Raw genomic sequence first — 27,695 nt, 5'->3', positions numbered from 1 at the left:
CTGGGCTACAGTGAAAAGCCAGTAAACCTACAAATGTTCATCGGAACAGCAGATGATCGCTACTTAAGACCTCATGCGTTCTACCAGGTGCACCGTATCACTGGAAAAACAGTTGCAACAGCAAGTCAAGAGATAATAATTGCCAGCACAAAAGTTTTGGAAATACCACTTCTTCCTGAAAATAATATGTCAGCCAGGTACATTGCAGCATCAATTAGTTGCTATGTGTCTTTTTTCCTCATTTGTACAAAGGTAAAAGAATAATCTTGTAAAATAGCATATTTTCCACAAATATGGCTCACGATTAAGATAGACATACCTCTTTAAGCATGCCAACATTGAAAAAAATAACTGTTCGGGTAGTCAGAAGTGAAGGAGTAGAAAGACAGGGAAGCTTCTAAGGTGGTTGGGGAGATGGATCAGTGCTTCTGGGATTATACTTCCTCATACAATCCATACATATATATAACTCTACATTGTAGAGCTGCATGTGGGTTACTGGCCAGTAGAGTTTTTGTTTGATTTTACAAAGACATATGACTTCTTTCTATGAAAATACAGTCATAGAGTTTAGTTGCTTTTGAATGTGGCGATTTCACATGTGGTATCTTGGTAAGCCTTTTCCTGGTATTGATTACATTTTTATTTTTAGCAGTTGCATTATTATGACTTTTCATGTCTTGCCAAATGGAATGTGCTAACTAATAGTTTAATGGTTAGTTATAGCAACAGTTAACTACTCTGTTCTAGCTTGGAGGGTCAGCGAGCAGAGTAGAGCATGATTATTTGTTTCTGTAGCACATTTATTTCTTATGTAGACTTCTGAAGCCACCTTAGATTTTTTCCTAGTTACAGACTTCATGCTAGTTCCAGTGAATGCTATGAACCCACGATGATGTGCAAGGTAATGCTCCTTGGTTAAAGTATGTGTGTCTCCTAAATAATCAACAACTGTGGAACGGTAGCCAGGATTTGATGGCTACACTTTTGTCATTCTCTAGTACTTCCTAAGGCAGAACTAAATACCAGTCTCTCACTCCTTGTAAATGATGCTTACTGTGTTAAATAACTTACTTAGAAGGTTAAACAATGTGCCATAACACAAAATCTTTTGAAGGTTCAAAAAAGCGGCAGCTAGACATTTACAAGACAAAATGTTTCAACAGAATACTTGCTGCCATTTTTGACACTAAGAGATCTTTTAATCTCAGACATTTTAAAATGGGATAACATGGGGAAAAAATGCAATGCTCTTCATTCTTTAAGAAAAGAAAGGCTTACAGAGTATACTTTGGCAATAGTTTGATTCATTTTCTTCCATTTCTCTTCTAATCCATCTGTCCTCACCTACCTCCAGTATCGATTGCGCTGGTATCTTGAAACTTCGCAATTCAGATATAGAGCTCCGTAAAGGAGAGACAGATATTGGAAGAAAGAATACCAGAGTGCGGCTCGTGTTCCGTGTTCACATCCCACAACCTAGTGGAAAAGTCTTATCTCTGCAGACTGCTTCCATACCTGTTGAATGCTGTAAGATTGCTTTAACTGTACATAATTTATACTTGTGTTTTCTGCATGTGTCAATAGTATTCTCATTCTGTCAATATTTATTGTCAGAATTATATATAATAAGTGTGTGTAAAAAGCAGTGTGTGTAAAGATCTAATTTACCAAAAATTAACACATCTTTAGTTAAAGGTGGTACTTGCCAAATGGCAGCCTGAAGGTTTGGAGGAAAAACAATGTTTTTTGTTTTAACGGAAAGCTGCAGTCACACAGCAAGCAGCTTCAGTAGTTCCTGTAGATGAACAGAAGCAGCTGATATATTGCAGTGAACACAAAGATTTTAGGAAGAACTAATACCATTTCATTTACAAGAGTCTGTACCATTTACTTTTCTTTTATACGGTATTATCTGATGGACAGCTGAACTGCTAGAGAGTTCCTTTGTTAAATGCTGGCACTAAGGAATCAAAACACGACCTTAATCTGAATTTCTCCCAGAAATCACTTTTGTTTATAAAGTATGAAGTAATATTTAAACCCATATTCCTAAACTAAAAGTTTCATTTCGTCTAACAGTAGAAACTGTTGGCATTCATGACTTCTTGGTGCTTCTTTTCTATAATTATATAATTACAACATAATTTTAAAAACAAAGGTAAATCATACACAAATATGATTTATAAATGTAAACAGATGGTTATTTTAGTTGAACCCCCGATTCTTCAAGTTAGAATCATAAAGGAAATGACACTATAGTTAAAGCTATAAAAAATAACAATTTTTTTCCCTTAATTTTTTTTTTAAAGCTCAGCGATCTGCTCAAGAACTTCCGCAGATTGAGAAGTACAGCATCAATAGTTGCTCTGTAAATGGAGGCCACGAAATGGTGGTGACGGGATCCAATTTTCTTCCAGAATCCAAAATTATATTTTTTGAAAAAGGGCAAGGTAAATGCTATCTTACTTTTTTCCTTGAAACCAAAAACGCTACCTGAGCTTAATTTTAGGAAGTAAGGATTTTTAGACAAAGTTAAGTTACAAGCAGTAATCTGAAACTTCAGCTTGGGCACCGATATATGTGCTAGGTGGCAATTATTAATGAAATAGTACTTCTGATGCGGGAAGATAATTACAGGCTATGGAACTTTGAGTTGTGTATATTTGAAAGATGCTGTTGACAGATCATTCTCCATAATAAAAAAACTGAAAAAACAAGAAGAGGAACTAATGGAAACGTACTATTGTCATTGAGGTCATGTTACATCTGGTTTAGTCGTTGCATAGGAACTGACTTATTCCTAAGCTAATGAAGTAAATATTAGTTAGAAAACCCTCCTAATTTTTTTCAGTATATTTGTATAAGATTTTCTATAGAAGCTACTCTTAAGGGATGCATTTTTTAAAAAGTTTTAAGATCTGGCTCAGATTAGGCAGGCAGCCTATGCTTCAGCTGCGTCTATGCCTAATTTGCCTCTGTAAACAGGCAAGTGTGCACAGAAGTAAAATACCGGCAATAAGCAGTCGTATGAACCACAGCGACCTTTTGTGTGCTTGATAAGCCAGTCGAGTATTTAATTGCCAAGAAATCAGAAGTGTCCTAGTCAGTTCTATTACGTGCTTCCCGTTCTCTAGAATCCAAGTTTAGTGTCCTAGGTAACACTTAGTCATGGGTGGGACTGCACCAGGCTTGCACTTATATATTAGCAAAGTAAAGGTAAAAATGATATTGCAGGCCTGCGTTTCACTTGGGTATACTGAAGACATAGCGTTTCCTTCATGCAGTGAAATCTGTAGAAACATTTAACTGCTTCCTACTGATCTCATTAAATGAAAAAAATTATTCTGTGGGAAGGTAGTAGATGAAAATTTTCAGCCTAATATATAGGAAATAGAATCTCGACGTAAGCGAGAAACTTGCAGATTTTGGAGGAGTATTTCTAAAACACCTGTCTTTAAATGTAAGTAAGTACAGTTTTGAAGGCCTTTTTTTTTTACCCATGTTTTTTCCTCTCTTCTATCACTTTCATAATGATGCAACTCCATAAATGAGAGAATTTAACACAAGGAAAAAAAAAAACAAACTATCAAATACTTCTCTCATTTTTAGTTTACTACAACCAGATATAATTAATGCTTTTGTAAGTCATCTTTGGTTTTTTGTGGTATATGCAGGTGCACACGTGCACACACTCAGGTACCTACATACATATTCCTCAAAGATGTTTGGTTACTCAGCTTTCCTTCCTGGTTCTGTAGCTCTTCTGGACATCCATCTTGATCTTAATGTTTCTTAGACTAAAATGCATGAAAAATAGTTGAAAACTTAGGACTAGCGGTCTTAGTACACAGAGTTCCTTTTTCTCTTTGAATGTCCCTTTAACGTAGAGAGCCTAAAATTTTAATGGCTTTTATTATCATTGCTGCGACTTGACTTGAATACCTGATTTGAACTTTTGGGAGAACAGTAACAGAAGTAAATCATTAAAAAGAAAAGTTTGCAACCAAGTCCAATTCTTCTCCATGTTGTTATTTCCTTAAATACATAAGTAAAAGAGTTGGGTTTTATGTGATAATGGGTTGTGCTAGGTCAGAGCAGAGAGATTCACCAACAGGATTTACTTCCCTCACAACACAGACAGCTTGCCTGGTATTTGAACTACAGGGCCTGGCGGTTCAGGGAGGGTGTTTGTTTTAAATGTATAACCTCTGGGCACATGCCTGAAGATACAGCACATGTTATCTCTCGGATGCTGACTTAACCTGTAAATAATCAGAAGCGTTAGTAGTAACTTAACTTCAAAAATGTTTTTAGAAAAACGGGGGAAAAAAAAAATCACTCTGTACACTTACATACACACTGCCTCCTTTGGAATGAAATCTAACTGTACGGAAGCAGCAGGTTCTGCTAAAATGCAGAATCCTGCACAACAGCCAATTTACGGACAACGGCCGCAGCGTTGAAACTCCTAAAGCATCTCTATACTTGACGCTTTGTTAACAATATATCTCTGTCAGTTGAATAGCCTTTTTATGACTGAAAATAAATGCAGTTTTATATTAAGTATTTAAAGCATTTTCTAAAACACTTGAATACTTAATCTTAAAAATACTTTTCCTTAAATTGTTTGTAAATTTCTCTCAACAGATGGACGACCTCAGTGGGAGGTAGAAGGGAAAATACTTAGGGAAAAGTGTCAAGGGGTGAGAAACAATTTTTCTTTCTTTAGAAAGCTTTTTGTTTTAAAATGAGAAATTGGATATCTTCATTGTTGTTCTGAAATTTAGACTTCATTTAGTAAAGCTAGCAGATCATTGGCTGATTCGGACAGACAATTGGAGACTACTAAATTGGCTTAATACTATAAAGTAGCCATTAAGATGATGCTTTGAAGGAACTGGAAATAGAATGTCTGTTGTGAAAGCAATGAAAAAAGAATTTGAAAGTTGAAAAAAGAAAGCTGAAGATAATTTTGCTAAGATGACAAATAATTTCCAGTGCATTAATATGTTTCTTAAAAGCTTGTAATGATCCAAAATGCAATTCTTTGACTGCTAGAGGGGCTTTTTTTATGCTTTGGCAGATAAACAAGGCATCTTTTAGATTATGTGTCTATTTAATTAAAAGCATTACCTTCAGAACACTCATGATGTTTAAAAGAAGAAAAGAGTCTCCACATAAGCTTGCTTATACTGCTGTTTTACTGTGTAATATGCATAAACTTGAAGTTTACCAATTTCCAAATATCATTTTGCTTTAGTTTTGCAGTAAGTGTTTTAGTTTTTCTGTAATGAATAGCAGTTTCATTTGCATTTGATATGTAAAACTTTTTTGGTTTGACTTTCATGTAGGCAAACATCATACTTGAAGTTCCTCCATACCATAACAAAACCATTACAGCTGCGGTTCAGGTGCAGTTTTATGTCTGCAATGGCAAGAGGAAAAAAAGCCAGTCTCAACGTTTTACTTATACACCAGGTATTAAAAAAAAAAAGTTGCATTTTACTGTGTTTTTTTAAAGTAGACATTTGAAGGTAATTCAGACAGTCTTGTACCTTTGACAGGTAGATAAGACTAGTTTGGAATTGTTTGTAAAACAACTTAAGCTTGTCTAATTAAAAAGTTGAAATCTAGAGTAGTAAGCTACAGTGCCACGGTTACAGCCAGGTGTTCCTGTGTTACGCTTTTTACCAAGTAATTTGCGTTCTACTTTTCTTTGAGAATGACGGTGAATCTCAGAAGCTGCTCTTCTAAATAACCCTAGTGATGACATAGAGGATAGCGAAATCAGAGAAAAACAGGTTTTACACATTTCCCCTGCAACAAATGTCAAAAAAAAAACAACCCACCACCAATGTAACACCCCCCCCTCCCCCGCCCCCCAAAACAACCAGGTTTAGATACAAGGAAGACAAAACCAGTATGTTTTCCCTGCTCTGGACACATTGCAGCATGTTGAGAGAAAATAGTTTGTAACTTTGCCAGATGCAAAAACCATACATGTTACCTGTACATGTGGTTACTTAATCCCTTCCATTTGGTATGAGGAAGTGGTTACTACTAAGAGATGCAGTGCCTACTCCTTTGCCTGCCACACTTGTTTTTTTTGTTTTTTTTGTTTTTTTTTTTTTAAGAAATTCATACCTATTTAGAGTAGTCAGAATTGATGAGGTACCAGTGATGGCATTAAATCCTTTAGTACCATTTGGGATAACTTGAAGTCAGATATGTGAAGGAGTCTTTAAAGTCAGATATGGATATTATTAATATAAACTTCTTACAGCTAATGTGTATGCTGACAAAACCAACTTCCATTATTTTACACTATTTAAAGTAAGTTTTGCTCACTTGGGCTCTAAAATTACCTACTTTGTACCTTCACGTGCAATTTTAAGCAGCGTTACTTAGGTATCTGCTACACTAAGTATACATGGAATGTGTTATCAGATTTGTGTGGTATTTTTCAACTATTCTTAAGAATATCAGCTCCTAAGATAGTTACAAGACATATCTTATATGACATTGTTTGTTTGAGAAATCCATAATTAAATTATTTAAATGGTAGAATGAAGTAATGACACTGCTTAAATAAGAAGCAAGTTTAATTGTAATGGCAACTGTTATTGCACCAACATTTTAAAACCCATTTTATCTATATATATAAATATATATGTTTCTTTAACAGTGTATTGTATAAAGCAGTAAATTGAGCAGTTAAGTGTTAACATTTTTTCAACCATTTGAACTTTAAAATCAGTTTTTTTCATGAGCCTACCAGTAGCCTAAAAAGTAGATAAATCCTGTAACCGAAAGCATGTCAATGGGTAACTGTCCGTATTGTAAGAACAACTGTTGCCATCACTGAAATCGGGGGAGATGCTGAAAGAGCTCCTGTAGTTAAAACAACATGCACTACTCAAACTAGCTTTACTGTGTTACCAAAGTTCAGCTGTCATCTTGATCAGAAGCTAAGGAAAGTTCGAAGCCTGCTAAAAATGTCCTTCCCCTTTTCTAGGACCTGACACTGAACTCTTGTCTACCTATTTTCAGTGGAGCCCAAGCAGCACATACCTCTGAGGAGCCATAGCCTTTAGATGTACTGGACTTTCTCTGGCTTGGTTGCAAATGTCTTTAAAAACATACATTGCTATTTTAGAAGGGAAGATAACTGCCTTGGAATAAATGCTACGTCTGGCGTTTAAGGGTCAATATAGCAGGCATAAAAATGTATTAAAAAAAAAAGCAGAGCAAAAGAAGGGAGATTAGAGCATGGACATTAACCATACTGTTGTGGCTGCTAAACAGCAATTAGTATGTATTTATCACAGGATACAAATGGGTTGGAATTGTAATGTAGTGGTTTACTTTTTCTAGTTATAATGAAGCAAGAGCACCGAGATGAGGTGGATTTGTCTGCTGTTCCGTCTTTGGCCCTGCCTCACACGAGCAACGTCCAGGGCCTGCATTCTATTCGAACTCAGTTGCCTTCACCGGAGCAAGGGCACCCACATGACAATTTACTGTCCTCATCACCCAGGAGCCTTGTGTGCCCTGTTCAGCCACCATACACAGCCATGGTGACCTCAGCAGTACCCCACCTGCCACACATGCAAGGTAGAAACCTTAGTCCAAGTGAAGAGTGTCATGTTTTGCCTCCTGCTGTGGTTCAGTCTTTTCAGGTAACATCAGCACCCCCCGTGAGGCCTTCTTACCAGCCTATGCAGTCTAATGATGTATACAATGGACAGTCTGGTCTTCCTATGAACTCTGCCTCCAGCCAAGGATTTGATGCTATGTCATTTCAGCAAGACACAGCTGTACCTCATTTGATAAATCTTAGCTGCCAAGCTCTACCACCAATGCAGTTTCATTCTTCAAATCCAGGCTCTGTGTCAACACCAAGTACAGCAGGGCACCCGCTAGCACACCCAGCTCATTCAGGACAGTCGTCTTCTCACCTACCGTCGATGGGATACCACTGCCCCAGCGCTGGGCAGGGTTCCATCCCTTCTGCAATGAGTCGGGCCCTCAGGCAGTCTTCTCCCCAGCTGCAGCAAGTCCCATACCATTCTACAAATCCAGCATCCGCTTCATCCCCATCCCCAACAGCTTCCCACCCTTTGGTCCATTCGCCGCTGTCTGGACCTTCTTCACCCCAGCTACAACCTATGCCTTACCAATCTCCTAGCTCAGGACCTGCCTCATCTCCCCCGCCAGCCACAGTAAGTCACTCGGGACAGCACTCCCCTCAAGCACACAGTCCAGCATTGGGAGGTCTTAATGCAGCGTCATCCCTGGTACACCACACCGTATGCGATTCATCTCCATTTTCACCGGATGGGGCAGCTATTAACATTAAACCAGAACCTGAAGATCGAGAATTGAATTTTCAAACAATAGGACTACAGGACATCACGCTAGATGATGGTAAGTGGATATAGTATTTTAATACTGGGATATAATCTATGTTAAACTACAAAGTGGGTGTAGGAGGGTGGTTTTGTTTAGAACTCACTCCTCTTCAGAGCAGTAAATTTGTATCATCAAAGTGGAATGGTATTTTTGCGTCCAAAGCCACAACTTATTTAAAACTAATGATATGAGCTGTAAATCTGTAGTTATATACAGTTCAAGTAATTCAGTCTAAATTGCCCGTAGACTTTGTTTTTGTCATAAAACAGGGCTTGAGGATTAACTCCCACTTATTGGCACCTTACATACAAGGAACTAATTTGAAGCCTTTTCTGATTGTCTTTGTTGGTATGTTTCAGTGAAAGTCATAGATCTAAGTTACATAAATGTAGTTTGGAGCCTTGTTTCTTGGAATTGTCCCAGTTTTGAAGGGCAGGCTAGTTTTTTAAAAGCGTACCACACGCATTCTGGCAGTGTCTTAATCTCTTCACAGACATTGTGTAGATGTGATGTCATCATTGAGCACCTGTGCTCGCAGTAGCTGTCTGCCTTCTCCTTACCACTCTAGCTACCTTTTTGAGAAATTCACTTGTTCAACAGAAACAGCACAAAGACATTCTAGTGCTAGAGGACAGGCTACACAGGTCTCTACTTTAAATACTTGGATAGCGTTAATTTACAACACTTGTCCAACCAAGTAAAATGAAAGAGATACCGGATCCTAAAAGTCTGACTGTTAGAGGCATAGATGCAATGCAGCTTAAAGAACATGTCATGTTAAGTAAGACTGGAAGGACAGAAGGCCTGGCCTTAAAAGGTGTGTAAAAGGTGTTTGGTATTGATGGTGGGAATCTTACTAGTATTTTCTCTTTTCTACAATAGCCTTAACTGTTGTTGGGGGTTTTTTTTAATCATCTCTAGCAATTACTTAATTGCATCAGCAGTAGCCTAAAGACTTAAGTATAGGCCAGGTGTTAAATATCCACGTCAGTCCCAGTTCCTTGCATAAATGCAGCTTTGTATTGTTACCTCCAGTCAGTAGTAAGAAAACGTAGGAAGAAATGCCTTTAAAAGGCACAGCATACTCGGAAGAAAATGAAAGAAACTGATAATACAGTTGGGCTTTCTGTTAAATGGCCACCCTCATTGAACAAAGCTCTCTTTTTAAAAACGCTGTATATCTACTTTACTTCCTTAGGAAAGGAAGGGAGGGACTGGTTCTATCAAGGACTTGCAAGGGGAGAAGAGCAACGCTTTATGAAATGGAATGCAACCCCCCAAAAATAGCATTTTCTACTTCTGCACTAGAGGAGTGAGAAAGAAACCTAATGTTTCAAGAAGCGTCATGTTAGAACCTACCTTTTTCTCATCTTTCTTCCTTCTGCACCCACAAAAAAAATGCAGACATAAATAAAATACAACTAAATACGGTAGTTAAACTTTTCACAATGTAAGCAGAAGTGTTTAGCATTTATGAGCATCTTGGCAGTTTGTTTATACTCGTTCAGAAATTAAAATGAATGCACAGTAAAACAAGCCCTTTTCCCCTATAACAGAAATATTAATTGCTTTTATAAACTATTTCCATTGCTTAACACAATGAAATTACTGAATTGTTGCTGTGCTGACAAAGACATGGAATCACAGGAAAAGCTGCAAGAGCCACATTTAAAGTGTGGCCACTTGCTAATAGTTTAGAGAAGTACAATTAATCTACATATGAGTCAAATAGCCACAGCTTTATTATAGAAGTGTGAAGAAGGTCTGATAACTGGTGATTAAACGGTACACTTCCTATATGGAAAATTGAACATGGCTTTAAATGCTAAACTAGCACTTGGGAGCCACAATACATTTGCCAAGGGTAGAGATTACCTTCATTTCAGTTTAATAGTGCCGCCAGTCGATGATTGCTTGGGGGGTTGGGTTTGGGGGTGGTTTTCATTTCCAATCCGCAAATACAGATCAGATGTCTAGCCTGAAACATGCTGTTCCAAAAATCTTGAAGGGCATAGTGACAAAAAACAAGCTGCTCAATTCTCTCAACTTGAGTAAATACTTCCTCTGCTTAATCAGCATGTGTAGACAGGGACACTTTTTTTTTTATACTGTATCTAACACATTACTGTGGTTTAAAAAATAATTTCAAAAGTTTTCCTTTGTGTATAATTGAATCTTAGTTTCCATACAAAGAGAGCTAGACACAAATAGCAAATCAGTTATTCTCCATTTAATGTTATAACAACTAAGGAAAAAAATCCAAACATAATTGCATACATAAATGAATGTTGATACAGTATGTTCTCTCAGCTAACGTATCAAACCTAAAAGCTATATTTAGTTGGAAAATAGGTTTTTAAGGGTTACCAACTAAGGCAAAAAAAACTCTCAAAATAAAATACTAAGGCAAAGTCAACTCAAAATTTTACAAATCATGTTTGGATTACTGACCTTACATATTTAAGCCAGTAGTCTTAAAAAAGGTAAACAAAACACCCAAAACCCACTGGCAGAATGAATAATCTTCTTTCTTTCAAAACTAGCGTACTCGATATTTTCTTTGCCAAGAAAATAAAACACTTTAACAAATTTTAACAGAATTTGAGTGTAGTATGGAAGTGCTCCCTCACGACAAAATTAGTCCTGGAAGTACTAAGCTGTTTAGCTTGATAGAGTTTGAGTTAAAATTCTTTAACCAAAACCAACCAACCAAAAACACCTACAAAAGTGGCAGTCTGCATAGTAGTTACATAAACGCCTTTAAGCAAGACTCCTAGAAGTGAATCTTACTACCTCTTCAAGCCAACATTCAGGCTTTTTCTTCAAAATACACCAAAAACACCTCACGTGCACTACTTAATACAGAACTACAAAGCTGCTTCATCCACCAGTGCTCAAGCCGAGAACATCTGAATTAGTCTTGATCCAGCATCTCCTGGAAGGTGTAAGACATCTGGATTCACCATTTATAGCTTCTCTGCAGAGTCAAATATGCTTGACAGTGACCGGAATGGAGTATCTTTTTCAATTTTGTTTTACCTGTTAGAGCAAGCTGGGCTCTGCTCAGACTATGCGTGAAAAAGGATGACATAGTTTAAAGGCAGATCCTCTACCTGGGTGTCTGCAAAAAGTACACTTTTTTACCCTTTTTTTTGTCTTCCCCTACCGAGGTTTGTGTGACTTTTTGTTTTCTTGTTTTTCAACAGGATCTGACTGATGTCTTTAGGCTTTTCTAATCTCCACCTTGAATCTACTCTTTTGTTTGGCTTTCCCTCTTCCCGTCCCTGCTTCCTACAGGAAACACTTTCTAATTAATTTGAAGAAACAAGGGATGCATGAGGGCACCTAGATATGAAATTCAAGTGATAATACAGAAAACATTTGAAACGTGACACAATTTCAAAGTAATTTGTACTGTATGCTGCTACTAAAAAGCTGGTCTGAAAAACAGTACTTTTTTCTGCTTAGGTCTTTGCAACACTCAATCTGTACAAGCTGGTAAACTTTTGGACTGGAACTATGTAAAAGCAGCTTCTTGCTCTTGCTATTTGTCCCCTCCACTTTCCCCCCACCTGATATGTTGGACCTTCTTTTTCCCTTATCATCCTTCAGCAAGTCTGCTTATACCCAGCTCCCCAGGCTGTACAAACAGCGAATATTCAGGGTTGCAAGTAGGTGTAAACAAGGCAGCTGAAATGACAAAAACCAGGCAGTTGGTCATTTCTGTCCTTTCCCATATCCATCATCTGTACTGTGCTCTGTTGTATATCTAATGAAGGTCCCATTTCTTTCCCACTTGGAAAAAAGCTAGTTCACTCTAGTTACATGATGAGGCCTTGTTAATTTTTTTCCCTGCTCTGTTTTTAAAAAGTGCTCCTATAGTGTGGTGGTTTACCTATCTCACTGTCAACTTCTAGATTTAAATCTACTCTAATACAGTTGATCTAAAATTTAATCTTTTGTAGTTTGCTGTTTAGGAGTGAGTTTACCTTGGATTTCATGGCTTTCTACAGTGATGAGATTTCTAACACGTACAACTGTATGTAACCATTTGTAGGGTATTAAGTTAGGCTGTATTCAGCAAATCGGGATGACCTTCTACTAATCCTCTTATATTGTGCTACTCATTGCATCTCCATTACATAAAGCTGGAGATTAGAAAATCCAATATGTGGATTTACTATAAATCATAATAAGAAATCCTTTAACCGTTTTGTGTACATAAAGCAATAAGTCTGCTTTGTCAGACACATTCCATGTATTCTCAGCCATTTGCATTCATTCATGTTAATAGTTCTGTGATAACTCTCTAACTGAAATTCTCTAGCGGGGAAGCTCAGAGATTGTTTCGATCTTTGCTAGAAAATCTGTACATCTTAATAGGTGGCTTTTTACTGTAGCTTCAGGTTAACTTCTGCAGAATGACAGTAGTAACTAATAAGAAGGTATTGGAGAATGACTGTACTTTGTATTCCTCTATATATTTACAACTTACGCATTAACAGGTCATTCTTAATTAAGGCAGTGTCCTGCCAGACAGAGCATTGAAGGTCTACAGAAACACAAAAAATACTGAAAGGTAGAGTCTAGTTTAGTATGAGGAAAGCGGCTCAAAAACCTGTCTTCTTGCCGGTGCAACTCAAACTTGAGATGTTCTTCAGATGTACATCTCAAATTCAAGGGTTTTTTTACTGCCTCCTAAGCACAGAACAAAATGTTGCGTCATGCAGCATGCCCAGCATGCATGACAAGAACTCTAGCCTGCACTGTACACTGAAGTTTCTGACTATTCCTGTTGATAAAAGGCACTCTGAAAATTATACTAGTATAAATTGTTTCGTAGGGTTGTGTTGAAACTCCTCCTTTCTGAGTATTTTAAATATTGAATAGACATTGTTAAGCAGTATGGAGATAGCAATGAAAAGCAGTTTACAATTCCAGTTCTCCTCATAAGCTTATGGACTCCTGCAGTGAGATGTTGAGACTGAGTAAGGCTGAACCTGAAATGTGTTGGAAGAGAATGAGAATCTACTTTTAGACATGGTAAGTGTTTTGAACGAAACAGAGAAAGATCCAGAGACTGAGCAGTAGATTACAAGGAAAAGGCTGGAGCAGTGAGGAAAGGTAGAGATCCACAATCCACCTGGGGTTGTCAGCAGTTAAAGGATGATATGACTGTGTCTTCTAGTGGATTCATTCAGTGTATTCATAAAATCTGTGCCAGCACGGCATCCATTGAGAAGACCAGTTATAGACTGATGATGTGTTAAAGAACTTCAGATAAATCCTCCGGTATCTAGGACCAGCTAACATACGAAACTTCCGATTTGCCTCCGAGCGCCACGGAACACCTTGTAACTGATTCAAAGTAAGCTCAAATACTTGTACCACTGCAAAAAGATTCCCATTTAAGAATTAGAAGAGGTTGTTAGAACCTTGTTCTGTGAATGCAAGTGGCATGTCTACATCGTGGTGCAGACGCTCACAATAGTAGCGGAACCAGAAGGAGTCAGGCATGCCCTTGTGACACTGGCAAAAACATGCTCAGACACTTCTCCTCACTGCTTTCCACTGCGCAGCATGTCCTCTAGCTCCCAGGTTCACGCTTAGTACTTACTAGACAGACTCCACTCCACTATCATCTTGTGCAAGAGAAATGGGTAAACATGAGACTTAAATGAGTTGGTTTCACTATGCTGTACAAGTACAGAGTGTGACATCATAACCATGACATGAACAGGGATATTTGTTACTGTACCAAATAACTGGAGAGCTTGAGCTGTGACTCCTTGGGCACATTCAGTCTGTCTATACAGCTATAAACAATGTACACAGGAAAACTATCCTCCTCTGAACATTTCATACAGCCTTATTTTATCAGTTAATTAAAAAAAAAAAGCACTTAGTGAAGTTGGCATTGAACCTGAAATTACTAAAAGGAAGCCTCTCTTATGGCTTGAAACGGTAACTTGCAAGGCAACCCACCATGTCCTTGATAGTCTGCCATTGCAAACATGGCCTGCCGTATGACTGATCACAAACCAACAGAATCAGCTGGCTGCTCCACAGCAGAGAAGACTGAGGGTTAATTATAGCCTGCCAGCTTTTCTTTTTTTAGGGAAAGTTGACACTGTACTGCTTGCTGGTCATGAGGAGTCAAAACCAGGCTAAATATACTGCACTAAGCAATGTGACGTAGCTGCAGGGATTCTTCTCGCATAAATGCAGCTGATAGAACTCTGTCTGGAGCTGACAAAAGAAGGCTAATATCCGAGGAAGTGCGCGCTGCACTCTATCCATAACGTTTTTTGAGGTTTATTGATCCTTATTACCTCTGTAAATGCAGCGATTTACTCTTCTGTCCTCTAAAACACCTGAATTCCTAGGTGCAGGCAGCAATACTGCCGAACCTAGACAGTTGATACGATCTGCCATACAACTATAGCGAATTTATTTTTGCAAAGCGTATTTAAAAAGCCCCACTCTCTGCTGCTTACTTTAGCAACACTGCAAACCATCATGCATTCTAGAATATTTTTGGGGATCCACTTTTCTAAAACCAGTACATCTTCTAGTTTAAGTCCCGTTGCCCACACATCCTGCTTCAATTCAGTAGTAGTAAAGGATACACAGGCGAAAATTTTAATCAGATAGCACTACCAAAAAAAATGAAGCTGCTTGACTCCTGTAGGAAGAGGTCCTGAAAACCAAATAATAGCACTCCAGTAGCTATTTGGTCTGCCCGTATCCATAATAGAACTTTAATTTTAAGCTGAGTTAATGCTTTGACCCAAATCTGGTGCAGATAATTGAGGGTTTAAAGTTTTGCATTACCTTCCTTTACTTAAGGGAGGAGCCAAGACAAAGAAGTGGTTCATAAAAGTATGAAATTTTGATCAGTTATATAGAGCTACAGGATGTCAGGTTTTTTATTTCTATTTAAATGTAGTACTTTTAGTGTCATATTCTTGGTGCAAAACACATTTTAGTATTGCTTAAGGAAGTTTTTTACAAGTGTTTTTACATTTCTCAAATGTTTATGAAATTATGAGGTATTTTTAATGTATGCTTATCTGGTACCTCAAGTTCTGTCTAACTTCAGTGTGCACTGAACAAAATCTTTATGCTATAGTACACACTTTAAAAGGCTGTTGCTTTATTTACCACATTTCACAAACAACAAATACTGTGTGCCCGAGGCAAGTGCATGCTTCATTCTAGAGGGTGCTGGCTAGAGACATGTTACACGTGCTACACATGACACATTTTGTCAGGAATTTATAAAAGCAAAAACTCAATACTGTCAGCAGCCTTGTTAGGACAGACAAGTTGCTCAGAATCGTATTTCTCTGCTAAAGTGAGAGGTAATCCTTACTGTATAAACTATGCAGACTTTGTGGTGCAGAGACTGTTGCTTAAAAGAGCTAATTAACTCCACTGTTCTCTCTGGAGGCTTTCTGTCAGTGGGTTTCTTGTCTGCTCCTTTGAAAGCCTGGGCTTTAAAGAGGATTACCTGTAAAAGTTCATTTGTTTCATCCCAAAGTAGTTTTCTGCCCATCTCCCTGGATTCATTAGATCTTTATTTAAATGTCGCTTTCTTGCTGGTTCTACCGTAGTTGGTGGGAAAAATGTTCTTTTCTTAATCTCCTATTATTTGACAAGAACTTGTCCTTCATCTAGTCCGTTCCTTCAAAATGGCAGTGGACATTCTCACTGAAACCCAGATAATGCTTTCCACCTCCCGTTTAAATACATGTAACTTTACACTTCAAACAATTAAGCAGAAGTCGTCATCCAAAGTAGTAATTTGAACTGCCTGAATTTCAGGAGGAAGTAAGAACAGACTCTTTCATTCTCCCAGGAGTCATCCCTAAGCAGGGCTTGGAAATCATGCTGGCAAAGCAAACGTGTGGCACAAATCAGCCAGTTCCCAGAGTAATTTTGTTAATTGTATTAAAGCCTAATTCACTGAACTTGCAGCTCTGTCTTGGGGAGGAAAAAACACACCAACCCCAACCCAGTATACTGTTGTAAGCTCTGCACAGTCACTAATCACAACTGAATAAACACGTGCTTGTTGGCTAAAGTAAGAAATACACTAGTCTACCTTCATTTTTCCTCCAGGAAAAACAGTTCAGTGGAATACGGTTCTTCACTTCCTCCTGGGTTTCTCACATTGCCTATGAGAGGTCGCAGAGCCACCTATAGCGAGACGGTACTTAGTTTTCCGACACTGCAGACTGTGTGCAGCCTGACTGCAGATCAGCACCTCGGGCAAAACAGACAGATAGCCCGACAAGTAAAGGCGAGGCTAACGGCTGTTTACAGCAAGTTGCCTTTGTTTAAAGGATAGGAAAAAGAAAAGCAAAGGTTTTATTTACTAGTACTCTTCTGCCTAAGTTGTTCAGCGGAGGTGCGACTGTCAAGGGGCATAAGCACTTTTAATTTGACCACAGTAAGTAAAGCAGATTGAGACAATTGCAGGAGGAATGTTTTAAACTAACACCAATACTAAAATGAAATTTCTGTAGCATAAAGTTCATGATGATACAATTAGGCAGACGTCCAAAAATACTAACCATTACCTTTATGGCTCTGGCTGCTAACTGACAAGTAACTAAACATACAAGATAAGTGATATTGTTTTTAATAGGCACTCTGATAATTTATAAATAGTTACTTATGTCAACATATGTAGTAGTTGTCAATGAAACTGGGTATTTAAAGCTAGTGCTATTAAAAGAAAACTGAAAGTCACTTCCTGGTTGAGTGAACTGTAACTTATTGGTTTAGTCCAGTCAGTAGTTATGTCTGTCTTCTTCTCTGACACAGACAGTTTTATCTCTGACCTGGAATACCAGCCATCAGGTTCAACAGAGAAATGGACTCAACATTCAGCACTCATGTCCAACTCCTATGTGGAAAATCTAGAGGGTGAGTCTGCTTACTGAAATGCTTCAATGTTTGAAATTGGAGCACAAAGGAAAGGGGAAAGTGTTTTAATAGTCTTAACACCTACCAGTGAAAAGCGCTGTGTAATACTTACATATTGCTGTAACTGGACACCTGTGTGTTCTGAAACAGGTGGAAATTCACAAGTGGTGAACCAGGTGTACAGTCACTCAGTAGAAACCCCCACCTAATAGCATATACAGCTGCCACAGAACTTCCTGAGTGCTGCAGGATCTAGTAAAGCAACAGAAGAGGCTATGAAAATCTTAAGCCAGATATGGGCCAGCTTGCAGAGTGGCCAGATCAGGGACCTATGAGAAATTTAGAATGTCTCTCCTTTTTTAAAAGGATGAAGCAATGTCAGTTGAAATAAAAGGAAGAGTGCACTACCAATCTTAAGTATTAGGAATACAGATTCCGTAAATAGATTTCTAGTTGAATGTGCACAATAATTGGGAAGGATTGTCTGGATTTATTTTAAAATGCTTTCAGCTTTATTTCATGTATAAACAAGATAATCCTGCACTATGGCTCTTTTAAATAGTAACAATATTAGAAATTGATGCATGGTCTATTGGTTGTGTTTGTGTTTATACTCATTCTTCTGAAGTGTTTTTCACTTTATTACAAACATGCCTAAAATGCCAAAGAACTATACTGTCCCTTTCTTTGTTCAATATATACATACATATATATGTTACACATAAAACAGATTTTACTTTCCCCATAGATTTTTTTTTTTTAAGTGGAATGCTTGTAAGTGTACAGTAGCTTTGGGATCGGTAACAGTAAAGTAACCAAGCTCTGTGTATAGCCTTAGTAAGACTCTCACACAATTAGCGTGTAGACTGATCTTAAGTTTGCACGCGAAACTAAAATAAATAACGATGTTGGTTGGTCTTTTACCATCTGTCAAAAAACTGACTTAGTCCTGCTTTCCTTCCACATCAAAATGTTGTTAGTAAGGTAAGCAGCTACTCTTCAGAATGGCAAAACTAAGGAAAGGACTCTGGACACTAAGTGGACGCTTCTATATCTTGGAACAGCAAATCGATTAGTAAAACATCAGTTATGGCCTAGATTATTGCTGTCTTCTAGACTATATCCTGTGCAGGATATACAGAATAATTGTTGAAGAGCAGCAGTTCTTGAAAAATGAAAACTCGATAGTAAAATAAGCCCCAAATACCACTATCATCAACTTAAGAGTAACACACAGGTTGGCAAACCCCAAACGTAGAATTATGAAACGTACGCCGACGGGTCCCTTTTTTAAAAGGGCACACAAACAGAAAACCAGACCCAGAGGGAAATACGCTTACGCACAAACGCTAGCGTCTAAGAAACACAATTGAGAAACACGACATTTTTAAAAATTTAAACAATGGGTATTTTAGGTATTTGGTGTAAGAAAGATAGTGTGGTACTCCTGCAAGGGATATGTTTACACAGGAAAGTTAGTAGAACGGTTCTGTACCTTGAAGAATGCTTAGTGCCAAATCAGACAAGCTAACCGTATGAACTATTAGTACAGAAAGCTTACAGATTTAACTTGCAGGCTTAAATTAGGAAGAGTATAGCTTCTAGGTTACACTGGTGAACAGGATAGCAACCGTAACTATAGTGTGCTACAGGAGATCAGACAATCTGCAACAGCAGGAAATACACTAATGGAATACTTGACTCATCCTTTATAGAATGGGTAAGCGTGGTGACTGCTTCATGGAGCACTAAGTCATGAGAAGAACCCACAAAGGGAAACATCTCTTTATTTGGTCCAAAGGAGCATACAGGGACTGCCTTAAAAAAAATAAGAAAAATCTTTGTTTCATCGTAGTTTCAGCATTATAGGCTGTGACAAACTTCAGATGGGGAACTACAGGAAAGTAATAAAAGTTAAGAAAAAAATAGGTGGTCAAAAGGGCAAAATCGTTGCAAACAGTCTGCAAACTATTTGTGAAGATTCAGATTAAGTGTACAACTACCCTGCAGTGAGAGAGACTACAAGCTGCTTCCAAATGTAGAAAACAGAAAAGAGGATGAAAATTATCAGGTTAAATGTGAAACCTGACCAACAGGTGACAAATCAGAAATTCAATTAAAATTAGATTAATGAATTTAGAAAGTTTTTTTGTAATGACATTCACAGTTGAGGAACTAAAGATTCTCATGCCAAAGGCCTTTGAAAAAGGAACATGTTGCAGGACTTGTCTCAAGTTGAAGTGTCAGTAAAAAGGTTTCAGAACAAACAGACAGTGACAATTCACCTCCACTAGATGACATACCAGACAACAGCTCAGTTGAACTATTAACTGTAACGTATAACCTCTTCCTTAAATCTGATTTGGAGCTAGGGGACTGGAAGTTGTTACATGTGACACTGCTGCTGCTCAGCTATTTAGGGGAGTGAAAAACAAAAACTGTCTAGAAACCACTACAGGAAGACCTCGTGATTAAAGAAAAACAGTTAGTTCAAGGAGTGGGAATTAGGGTAAGGGAAGGAAAAAAAAACCCACCTGCCCCTGTATATGACAAGTGACAAGCTCTCTGAACGATTCTTATTTAAAGCCATCTTGAATTTAAAAAGGACAATTCTATGAAAACTCACTCAGTAGTGTTAAAAGTAGTATTACAAGGGTGAATAAATGCTAGGAATTATTAGGAAACCAGAAGAGGATAAAAAAAGGCTGCTATATAGGTTTTATGTGCCCACATCTTGTCCCTGATGTTACAGAAGAGTTAGATGCATACATGCTGTTGTTTTGTGGGGTGTTTTGGTTGAGGACAACAACCATGACCGGGGATTTGGAACAGAATTACATCAGATCAGCTGGGACTCTCCAGCCAGAAAAATGAGTAAGGAAAATATGCTAAGGATCATAAAAGAATGGGTGTTACAGAAAAAGTAATGGAAAATACTTCTTGAGAGGGAAAATAGTAAGTGTTCACCCGGTAATCATGCAGCAGGTTCAATGCATACCAAAAGCGTTGACAGAGCTATACGTAGTTGAGCTTTGGAACTTACCGTCTCAGAATGCTGCGGACGACCGAATTTTGCACAGCCCGAAATGACCCCAGGGAGAAAACTCTAAATGGGACCATTCAGCACAAAAGATAACTGCCTCTGGCTTGGGAATTCCCCAGGACAACCACATGATGAGTTTTCCCTAGGTCTCTACCATTGCCCTTTACGTACCTAAGGGTTTGAAATCTGAACTGGTTTTCTTGTATTCTCCGTGGAGGTTTTCAGGCAGTATTTTTGACCTAAAAAAACCTAAAATGCTTGGTAACTGCCTATTAGAGAGATTCTCTTGTCGTGTAGAAAGTCTAGATGCTGGTTATAGATTGCCAGCTTCCTGCAAGGGAGGTGGTCACTTGCACTATTCCCAGAAAGGCCTTTAGGTTCAGGAATTGCTTATATTTTCCTTTGTGCTCCAGTACAAAATACTTGTGTCTCAGCATTCACAGAGATAGGGGCCAGCAATTTAGGGGTACAGAGCAATTTAGAAGCATGCTCGTATTTGGTTGGCATTTGATTTAAAAAGATAATGCCTTTACTTCTGATGTTAGAGCTTCAAACACTTATCTTGGAGATCATGATACATCTAACATGTTGTTATTCTAATATGAAATATTCAGTAAGGTGGTACAGGTATACAAGTTGACTGACAAATTATGGATTGGTCTCACACTGAGAGAATAAACATTGAAGAATTGATTAAACAAACCAGCGGGGGGAAAAAAGCATAAATCTTACAAACATTATCAAAGCACCAGTTCCCCTTTTAAGAACTTGTTACTCTAAATTAGTATTTTTTTTTTAATTTATCCGAAACACTCAGCAACTTCTTATTAAAAGCACCAGCTTTCATGATGATGTCATGCTTCATAACGTGAGAGCTTTGTTCTGTTCAAATCGGCTAACATGGATAACTTTTGGTAGGCGAGACTTTCTCCTGCGAGGCTGGTCAGTAGTGCTCACAGGACGCATCTCTAGTGGAACAGCTGATAAGATTACTACCCCATACATAGCTGTATGTGTCACTGACTGCACAAATGGCTGAGCTGTTCAACCTAATTTTAGTTTATCTTAAAACTCTGGATTGTGAATTACAGCAGTTTGAGGAGATCTTCATGAACAGTTTGCTGTTCATGCAGCAAACAGCTGGAGCAATAGCTTTATCAGCTGTCCCAGTGCAAGGCTTCAGTGACCAAGAGGCAAAGCCCTCAGCCTAAAAGATAAGGGTGGGGGGAGGCCTCCTGTGGCCCAATTTTCCATCAGTCTGAGTGGCTCGGCTGTCTTTCATGTGTGCAGTCAGTAGGCCCTTAAAAAAGGCAAACAGAACACTATGTGAAATCAAAACAGTGGGAACAACCCAGTAAAACGGAGTATGTGGTTGCTCCTGTTTTACAGGCTCGACAGCAGATCCAAAGTTATCTTCTGCTCTGTTCCACTGGTATTGATGTCAGTATGTGCTTCATTTTTTTGAAAGGGTTACAAGGGGCTTGAGCCTCCAGATGACTTTCAGTGCTTTTTCAATGCAGCAGAGAGGGGGAAGAACAAAACCAAAACACAAAACTACAAAAAACTTTGAAATACAATACTACAGCGTCACCAGTATCAACGGGTCCAATCTAATCTGTCTGTAGGAGAAGTTTTTCTCCTCACCATGTTAAATTCTGTTCTGCACAATCTATTTTTAACTATTAGTATAAATTTACCAGCCATCTTACACTATGTATAAATATTAGGGAAGAAAAAGGAGAAACTACTGCAAATAAACAGCTGAAATTCTGAAATCTGGGATAACTGCCAAAGAGGTCAATTAAATAGACACAGGAAAGTTGTTAAAATAATTTCCATTTCACAGCCCAATTTAAAAAAATCTAAAAGCTCTGTATCGCATTTGGATCCATGCCATACCTGACCGAAGTTTACAAGATGCGGTTATCACTTTTGTAGTGGAGTAATCTGCCACATTTCTGTACAGTGTAGTGTGTGCCAGCCCTCTCCCTCTCTTGATCTGATCCAGTCCGGATTTCAAGATGAGTAACCTGAATTGTTACCATATAAAATACTCAATGACACTTTTGATGTTATCTGCTCAATTGGCACTGATCATCCAAAGCAGTTTTAGGTGATCAGTAGGTACTAAATGAGTACTAAGTATTAGCTAGACCCCTGTAACTATTTAGCATGTAAATATTTCTGGTTCCTTGTCTCTTGCCAGTAGAGGTCCAGGGTATGGGATTAGCAGCCAGAACACCCGGCACTACAACAGGCAGTGATTTAATAGGGGGGTGAAGAAGGCAGGGGGTGAGAGAGTCAAGGTCCTACTCACACAGTTGTTCACCTCCATCTTAAGGCTCGGGAGACCGGGTCCCTTCAAAGAGGCCACAGAAATACAAACTACACAACACAAATGAACCAGGCAGACCGACCATGTAGAAAACCTTAACAACATACTCAAGATCTGTATTACTGAATCCTGAACAAGCTCTGCAGCCTTACCCTAGAAACTTATGCTGAAGAAAGGAAGGAAATTTTACAAAAAATAAGCACATGTATTAAAAAGGTTTCCCAGTATCTAGTTGCTAACTGGATGGCTTTTAAGGTTAAGCAAAAGAGCACATGAAATCTCTCTATCTATGTTTCCAGGACAGCGTAGCCCATGCACCCCATAGTCAAAAATAGGAAAGGTGGGATAGAGTGTTCTGGAAGTAAAGAACAGCAGTTTTCTTTTGTTGGTAAAGCATCATCAGCATAGCTTGAGCTCTGTCCTTTTCAGGATTGTTGGAACTGACTTTTGCCTCCCAGTCTGTCACCTAAGAACTTGGATTTTGCTGGACAACATTATAGAAAACCTCTGTTTATGCTCTTGAATTAAGTTTTAATCACAGACCATTACATGTTCTGTGATTGACCCTATGTGGAAGAAGGTAGTGTCATCATGCACTCAAATACTAACTTTGGGATTTCTGTTTTAGTCTTTAAACTAATATGATTTTCTCCATCACAAATTAATACAAAAAGGAAAATGCTGTATTTCGCTTTCAGTCTTGTACATTACTATGCAAGATTTTTAATCCTTCTTACCAACTACACAATTTACATTTTAAACTTCTTTAATTTATACCATTCCACTGTCAGAAAGACAAGTTAATTAAGATAATTCTGGTAAACACAGGATGTTCTTCATATAAAGCCAAATGCTTCCCAATTTAGAGACATGCAGGCATCTCATTACGTACTGCCTTAGAGCCGAGTTGTACATCTCGTCAGTGAGCTGTTCCAAAGGACTTCCAGGCTGGCTAATTTTGGTAAATACTCAATACGGCTTCTTTACAATGTGTTTTTTCAGGCTCTAAAAGACCAGTCTTCTCCAGAAAAGCTGCTTTCCTGGTTCAGATGCCCATTCCTCCATCTGCTAGCCTGCAGGCTAGCCTGGCACTCCCCACCGTCCCCGCTCATCCCTCCCACCACTCGCAGCGGGTTGGGCACAGCCAGTCGGCAGCAGGCCCGTGCCCCATCTAGCCTGATGCTGCATCACTCCCAGTATTGCCCTGCCCACTCGCCTCAAAGCTGGCAGGCAGACTACTGCGTCGCAAGAGGTTAAAGCCCTTTGATCTCAGCCGCTGGCTTCTGCCGGCTGTGCTTGCTTTGAAGCATTTTTACCATCATCTATACATAATCTAAATCAACCTATAGTCTTCTGGAGCCTGCAGGCTTCCCCTTTCCATTTGTTGCCTACAGATTTCCAGACAGCTGAAATGGGCACTCTTGGAAATTATAAAACGGGAAGATGTGTTAGTCAGGAGGCTGTGGTCTGTGAAAACGTGAAAAAACACCTTTGCCAGACATAGCAGAAAAAGGATTTTAGCCTTTCATTTAGGCCTGCACAGCGCTCTGACAAAACACTGATTTTAGATACATCTTACTTAAAAAGAAAAAAACAAACAAAACACAAAACCAAAACATGGCCCACACACTTGGGTTTAAAAATTAGCAGTACTAACACAATCACTGTGGCAAGTAAAACAACTCCACTAGAATTTTCTGTTGGGACGAAGACAAGGTACTGCATAAAACAGTATTGGCTGCATGCCAAAAATGTTGCCCCAAAAAATTCTCTGACAGCAAAATGAAAGGTACAACAGAGCTACTGCACCAAGCTATGAAACAGCTTCTTGTAAACAAATCGATGATTACTTAAGGGGGGGAAAAAAAACAACGCACCACACATACAGAAACACCACAAACTAACCTGTAATTTTAAATACCCTACATAATGAAATATGCAGAACTTTGGCAAATAAAACACCACATGACCAGCTATTGCATTCACAGTGTAATGTGATTTAAGGAAAATTTAATGCCATATGGCTACACACTGTTCGGTTAATAAACACCTTTGCCTGTGGGAACTACAAAACATTGCAACAGTATAGACCAGTTTGTCCTGATGTTGCCAGTACAGACAGGTGTCATTTATCAAAACATAAAGGAAGTAACAGTCCAGTAATTTCAAAATATACAAGGTATTTAGCTATGTTGCTTTTTCTTGTGCTGCTCATCAACCTTAGTAGAACTGAACAGCTGCAATACTTGATTTGCACAAAGCAACTGTTGAGCAGCCTACAGTAGATAATGTTAGTTAGCGGTCCCGTAGTTAGAGTTAGAGCAAGCTGACAAGTGCCCCAACAGAAACTGATGGAGCAGAGTTCTTCTGAGTAAATATCTAAATTTTTGGTTTTTTAAAAAAAAGTCTTGTTTTTTAACAGTTGTTTCCTTACGCATTGTGCTGGCATAATAAAAATACTTGGAAAAGTATCCTACCTGCAGTCACACAATTTTCAGTGTCATAGTGCCAGATAAGTTCACTGAATGAAAGATTTTTTTGAAGCCCAATAAATTACAAGTCTTGTAATGCCTGAGGGAATTGGTTATTACGTAGCTCATCTGAACTGTTGTAACCTTTGGGCTGCCATAATGTGTATTTTTAACAAGCTGTACTTGCATTCATGCAAGAGAATACCATTGCCATTGATTGACTTTTAGATAGCGAATACCTCCTCCATGGTTACATATGGGTAAATGACACAAGGTGATTTTAAAGCTTTCCTATGAAAACTAAAAGAATATAGGCAAAACTTGTTTTCAGAGTTGGGTTTTATATACATTATACATACTTCAGAGCATTCGCAACATTACTACATTTTCTTTCAGACCCACTTAAGCTACTGCTGCAGCAAAAGGCAGTGCTCAGACTGTTGAACACTCTGTAAACGTAAAGAGCAATTTACGCTACATGTACATTGATTTTGTTGTGCTTCTACCAGACAGAAATGGTTAGTAGGAAGCTAAATCCTGCTATGGAAATTAAGGAAGCATTAAGAAGGGTGGTGAAGTATATCAGTATTGTTCTGTAAAGTTACCCAATGGAGAACAAAAGAGCAAAAGCCTCAGTCCCAAATCTGTTAAGATTTTCAACAGAAGCAGCTTACCAGCATAAAAAAAAGAAGTTCTTTTCTAGGAATGCTCCCTATTCAACAAAAGGATTCCATTAAATGTCTGTTTATAGAAGGTCCAAACATAATCATGTCAGAGGCTTTTCTTTTATTACCATAATTCAGCATATTCAAAGTCTTGCTGAGTAAGAGGAACTGCATACCTTCTGCCACTCAATCATGGAAAACAAGATGATTGCCTCTTGTAACTATCAAATAATAATTTATATTTTGGTTACCATCTAATATTTCTCTAAAATTTGTCATTACTATTTAACGTGATATTTTTCATCTCCACTTAGAGTATTATTCAGTTTTCTTAGTAAAACTTACCATTGCCCGTTTTGTAAAATGGACATTTATATCACTGCACCTATGCTCATCCATTAAAATAATTGTTTCTGTCATCTTCCAAACTCAATTGTACTGCAATCAATTATCTAGGCTTTAGAATAACACTCCAAAATTGTCATTTGTTGATAACTTAAGTGCTACTTTGTCATATTCACAGTGGCCTTCCCTCCCTTGTAAATAGTAACAGTTGACTAATCTTTGCTGAATTTGACACACACACAGAGAGACACACAAGCTGATGTGACCTGCATATCAGTCAATCTTAATTCTTCACCATAGAAAAGTTGACTAATAACTAAGGGAGATTTTGTTACTGCAGCTTCAGAAATGCAAGTATTCAGAAAACTGTCCAATTAAATAGGTATATAGTGTTAAAAAGAATGTTGTATTAACCCAAATCCAAGTTCTAAGGAAGTTCTGTAAGTAGCTTGAGAGAGCCAAGAGTTTTTAAGAGTTATTTGTAGTGCCTCTTGAACAGAAAGAGTTCTGTGGGGAAATCGGGATTCAGCTGACCTGTGCTGTGCCTTTCCATTACCTGGTTGTCAGGAACATGTATGTGCTTATTTTTGTCAAGTGTTTCAGGGATTCTCCAGCATGGATTATGGTAAGTACAACGCGTAATACTAAGAGAAACTGGGATTTAGAAACTGGGATTTTTTTTCCGCCCCTTGCTCAACTGTCACTGAAGTTAGGTCTCTCATTCATCCTCTGACTTAACAGCACCAAGGCTTAGCACTGAAATATTGTTTTTTTAAAAGGGATACACTGATGAGTTCTGCCTTTTAGAAAGCATAAAAAGTAACTTCTAATTTTTTTTTTTTTTTTTTTTTTTTTTTTTTTTTTTTAGTGAATGAGATCATAGGAAGAGATATGTCACAGATCTCAGTGTCACATGGAACAACAGTGGCCAGCCAGTCTGCACGTCCGTGTCCTGGATCTCTGGAGACAAGAATATCTGATGGAATCCAGTAATGGATAAGCTTACAACTAAACATCCATGAAAACTTAACAGTTTCTCTGAATATTTCTTCGTTCTCTTCCTCTTTAGACTTACTGTGCTTCCAACTCTGTGGCCTTTATGAACTGGAACAGTGGATCCTTGCAAAGCCCTTTTAGTGGGTTACATTTTTGATGTAGAGACAGAGCATTTTAATTATAGTTCCTCAGATGCTGTAAAGAGACTTCCTAAAATGGACACACAGAACCTACACCAGATATTTTAACTGTTTTAAAGTTACAAACAAGCTTTGCTTTTTGCATTTAAATAGAATACTTTTATATTGTAAGTGCTTCAAATGTGTGGAGATGTTAGTTTGCTCATATAATATTCACAGTACTGAATGTGGAAAAGGATTTAATACACATCTTCAGTGTGCTGCTTTCCCTTAGAGATAGTATAGTTTGTAACTGATGATTTGTAACACCTTTTGGTCATTTTGGAAAGCCTTTAAGCTTATATTGTTTAA

General features: G+C 38.2%; 1 protein-coding gene across 1 annotated transcript; it reads left to right on the top strand.

Annotated features, from left to right (window-relative positions):
- LOC104626647 (nuclear factor of activated T-cells, cytoplasmic 3-like) lies at positions 1 to 27,533 on the top strand. Its single transcript, XM_010294617.1, is given in 9 exon segments — positions 1 to 197; positions 1,358 to 1,530; positions 2,313 to 2,453; positions 4,651 to 4,706; positions 5,355 to 5,481; positions 7,378 to 8,430; positions 17,248 to 17,314; positions 17,316 to 17,349; positions 27,077 to 27,533. Coding segments are annotated over 8 exon segments (1,812 nt in total). The 5' UTR covers positions 1 to 33; the 3' UTR covers positions 17,347 to 17,349; positions 27,077 to 27,533.
- The last annotated feature ends 162 nt before the right edge of the window (positions 27,534 to 27,695 follow it).

This window comes from Phaethon lepturus, unplaced genomic scaffold, assembly GCF_000687285.1.
Source record: "Phaethon lepturus isolate BGI_N335 unplaced genomic scaffold, ASM68728v1 scaffold45900, whole genome shotgun sequence".
NCBI lineage: Eukaryota > Metazoa > Chordata > Aves > Phaethontiformes > Phaethontidae > Phaethon > Phaethon lepturus.
This window is presented reverse-complemented; position numbering and strand designations above follow the sequence as displayed.